Source organism: Lynx canadensis, chromosome C2 (assembly GCF_007474595.2).
Source record: "Lynx canadensis isolate LIC74 chromosome C2, mLynCan4.pri.v2, whole genome shotgun sequence".
Lineage (NCBI taxonomy): Eukaryota > Metazoa > Chordata > Mammalia > Carnivora > Felidae > Lynx > Lynx canadensis.
Window position 1 is genome coordinate 34495555 of NC_044311.2, and position 4012 is coordinate 34499566.

A 4012-nucleotide genomic window follows, 5' to 3' on the forward strand; every position below is an offset into this window, starting at 1 on the left:
AGGAGCGAGAGGGCAGAGAGGGCAGGGGGCCGAGCAACAGGAGGAGAAGCGGAGGAGACAAAGAGGGGCGAGAGGAGCTGAAGGGAGCGAGGAGGCGCAGAGGGCCTTGGACGCTGGCTCAGAAGATGGCCCCACAGAGGGCGCGTGGTCCGGCCGGCGGCGGTGGCTGCGGCTAAGGCCGGCGTCGCACGTCCCTGCATCCTCGCAGCCGGCGCGCGCTGGGTTCTCAGAGATCGAGGCGCGAGTGCAGCGCGCCGGTCTTGCTGTCGTGGTCCCAGTAAGAGCAATGCATCATGGCGAGCTCGGGCTGCCGGGCGCAGGCGAACTGCAGGCCCGGCGCATTAGTGGGCGCGGGCGCCGGGGGCGCGGCGGTAGCAGGGCTGGCGGGGCTGAGCTGGCCCGGGGGCGGTGCGGCTGCCCCGTGGTGCGGCGGGGCCGGCGGGGGTGCGGCGGCCGCGTGCAGATGGTGTGCGTGCGGGTGTGAGTGAGGGTGCGGCGGCGGCGGGGGCGCGGCCGGCGGGCCTCCCAGGCCGTTGTACGAGTTCACCACGCCGGGAGGCAGCGCCATGCTCTGCACGCGTGAGTACGGCCCATACGAGGCGGCCGGGCCAGCCAGCCCCTTGACCACCGCGGCCGCGCCCGGGCTGCCCGGGCCCGCGGCTGCAGCGGCGGCGGCCGCCGCTGCAGCGGCCGCCGCCATCTGGCAGGAGGCGTAGGGCATGGGCGAAGGCGGCTGCGGTAGTGGCCAGGAGTTGTTGAGGAAGCCGGACTGCAGGTACTTGGGGGGCGCCAGGTAGCCGTAGCCGTCGGCCCCGGCGCCAGCGACGCCGCAGCCGCCCGCGGCGCCTCCGGCCCCGAAGAGACCCTTGCCGGGCTGGAAGTGCGCGGGCGGCGGCCGGAAGGGCCGCTTCATGCGGCGGCGGCGCCGGTAGTTGCCCTTCTCGAACATGTCCTCGCAGGCCGGGTCCAGCGTCCAGTAGTTGCCCTTGCGCTCGCCGCCGCCCTCGCGCGGCACCTTGATGAAGCACTCGTTGAGGCTGAGGTTGTGGCGGATGCTATTCTGCCAGCCCTTCTTGTTCTTCTCGTAGAACGGGAACTTGGCAATAATGTACTGGTAGATGCCGGACAGCGTGAGCCTCTTCTCGGCGCTCTCGCGGATCGCCATGGCGATGAGCGCCACGTACGAGTACGGGGGCTTCTGCGCGGGGTCGGGTTTCTCCGGGGCTGTCCCGGCGCCGCCGCCGCCTCCCTTGCCGGGGCTCGGCGGCGGCGGCGGCGCCTCGGGCTCCTTGGCTGCGCGGCCGGTCTCCGGGGCCAGCAGGGCCCCCGCGGCGTCCTCGGGCTCGGGGTAGCTGGCCATCATGACAAAGCCGGCGCGCGGCGGCCAGGCAGCCCCTGCTTTTTTCCCTTGGCGCTGGCGCGGCAGAGAGTCCGGGCGCACAAGTCCGCTCACCGCCGAGTCTCAAACTTCTGGAGACTGCGGATGCCGCCCGTGCTCGCTCGCTGGCGGCCTCTCGCTCCTTTCCTCTCCTCTTCCCCTTCCCCTAGGGAGCGGCTGGCGGGAGTGGAGCTCAGCCTCTGGCCATGGGGAGTCCGCCCAGCAGAGAGGGGCTCCGGCCCCGCCGCCCCTCCCCGCCCAGGCCAGTCCCCGCCTCGGTGGGTTTTCTTTTCGGCGCTCTTCCCCTCCCCCCACCCTCCGGTTTCCCGAGGCACGACCCGCGTCTCTGGCGGAGCTGCCTCCTGGAGTCCCTAGTGCGCCAGGAGCCTCGCTCAGTTCTGATTCGTATGGGCTCCGCGGAGTTCCGCTTGCGTCAGGCGCCTTCGCCCCTATAGCGGGGCGGCCAGTCGCGCACGGGCGAGTTCATCTCCAAGTCACTTTTTGTAAACGCCCCGCACAGCCCGGACCGGCCTGCCCCCTCCCAGCGAGCTGAGGGGGCCCGGCGGACGACCGGGCTCACACTTTCGCAAGCCCTTGCAATCCGCGGGTGCTGGCTCTGCGGATTGGGCCGGGAGATGCCGAGGGCCCCGGCGGGGTCCGTCCGCACTCGGCCAGTGCCCAGGGAGCTCGGGCCCTAGCGAGGAGAGGCGCGCCAAGCCTCCTCGCGGCTTTCAGGTGAAGGAAAACGACTCCTCTGCTCTGCCGTTTGCGGCGGTCTCGGGGCTAAACTTCTAGCTTGGGGCTGGGGGAGGGGCGGGACAGGGAGGGGGCTGGATGGCGGTGGGGTGGAGAGAGCTGCGCGGTGGCTTTGGGAAAATCAGCCTAGAAACGAGGGTCACCGAACCAAGAAGCCTCGGCCTGTCCTGGCCTGTCCGTGACGCTTCCAGAGTGACTGGGTCGAATGGGGTTGAGGAGAGGATCGGGAAGGGGTGCCCAGAAGCTCCGCCCGAAGCCCCTTGACCTTTCCTTGCGCTGCCCCTGGACCTAGGGACCCTCCTCAGAATCCGTGTTGTAATCCTACGGGTAGGGTCGTATGTGTGCTTTAACAACACCAAGCAGACCCTACTCTAGTCCTGCTCCTGCACGGTGTGACTGTTGTTGTGGGGCTTTGGGGGATTTTATTTGCATGTGCACCGGTATCACATATAGAGGTCATGGGGAGGGTCTATCTTTGAGACACATGTGCTGGTGCAAAAACACAGGTATGCACACGGACAAGGTGCGATTTATATTTCTGGCAAAACATTCATACTTACAGATATGTAATGGTACATGTGTATCATCTAGCAGTAAACGTGGTTCCGGGAACTTCTTTCTTTTTCCTCTCTTTTCTCTCTCCTCCCCTCTCTCTTTTCTTCCTTCTTTTCTTCCCTTCCCCCTTTTCCCCTTCTTTTGTCAATATTCTGTTACAGACTGGGAAGAAAAGCAAGAGGCTGTGAGGGAGGCATTTGTTCAAATCTCTCTCTTGACAAGACATTTCTTCTGATCTTTCTCTAGGGCTGAGGGGTGAATGAATGCTCACCTGCCTTAAGCAGAAGTCTGAATGGGTCCCACTTACACCTGCATGCCCTGAGATTGTCTCCGGGAAAATGAATGCTGGCAGAAAAGGCAGCTGTGTTTTTTAACAGTTTTAACTTCGCTTTGACAAAAAGTCTGCAATCCTAAAGTGTGAGAGAGATGGCTGGTGTTTTGAATCCCCAGGCTCCCACCTCCTTGGTACTGAGGAGGTCAGGATACTTTGGGGGAGGAAGGCGGACTGAATGGATGTCATGCAGGGGTGTGTCCTATGTCTGAAAGGGCAAGGAGTGGCTGCCCCTGTACTCATTATTACCTCTTCCTCCTAGGCTGCCCAGTCTCTGAGGAAGCCTGAAGAGCCCTTAGTGGCCTGTGGGCCCAGCACCCATGGCCACCTTCATGTGCTGCCTACTTCCCTCTCAGGTCTCTGATCTACATTCCGAGATTAAAGGAAAGGAGGACAGGGTGATGGGGCTCTTTGGAATTCAGCCTCTTGAAAATGACTCCAGAGAGGTCAGCAGGACAGCTTGGTCTGACCATTACAGTTAGAGGGAGCAGGGCTCCCTCAGTAAATACCCTCTTCCACCCACCATTGAAAATATCTCAAAGTAGCTTGATTGTTTTCTCCCACCGCTCCCAGTATACACCAGGGCAAGCAGCACCTCTTCATAACCTCTGTGGCTGTCTCCTGAGTAGGTGTGCAGGTGTATTTCTTCTTCCTCACCCCCATCCACGCCCAGGCTATGGGTGGGAGCAGTGTGGGTTAGGTTTGGGGCTGCTGCAGATTGACCCCAGTGCCCATCCTCCCCCTGGGCCTGGGCAGGGGAAAAAACAGCTGGGTCCGGCCCCAACCTGGGTGTGTGTGTGTTCTGTCCTCTCTTTTTTTCTGACCACCCAGGCTGGCTCTCTGTCTCTTTCTCCCCCTTGCAGGCATTTCCGCTGCTGGCCTGCAGCAGCCAGGTGTAACAGCATTGTTGTGTGTGTCATCACTTCCCCGAATTCCAAACTCGGCTCCCTTTTCAGCTTTTAAAGGGAGAGAGAGAGAGAGAGAGAGAGAGA

At 63.0% G+C, this 4012-nt stretch overlaps 1 protein-coding gene across 1 annotated transcript; it reads right to left on the bottom strand.

Annotated features, from left to right (window-relative positions):
• Positions 1-226: 226 nt before the first annotated feature.
• On the bottom strand, positions 227-1363 carry FOXL2 (forkhead box L2). The gene has a single exon (XM_030328410.1). The coding sequence runs from the start codon at positions 1361-1363 to the stop codon at positions 227-229; it is 1137 nt and encodes a 378-aa protein (XP_030184270.1).
• Positions 1364-4012: the final 2649 nt, after the last annotated feature.

What these genes read in the sequence shown, in the direction of transcription:
- FOXL2 (XM_030328410.1), bottom strand. Translation starts at nt 1,363, where the DNA reads ATGATGGCCAGCTACCCCGAGCCCGAGGACGCCGCGGGGGCCCTGCTG.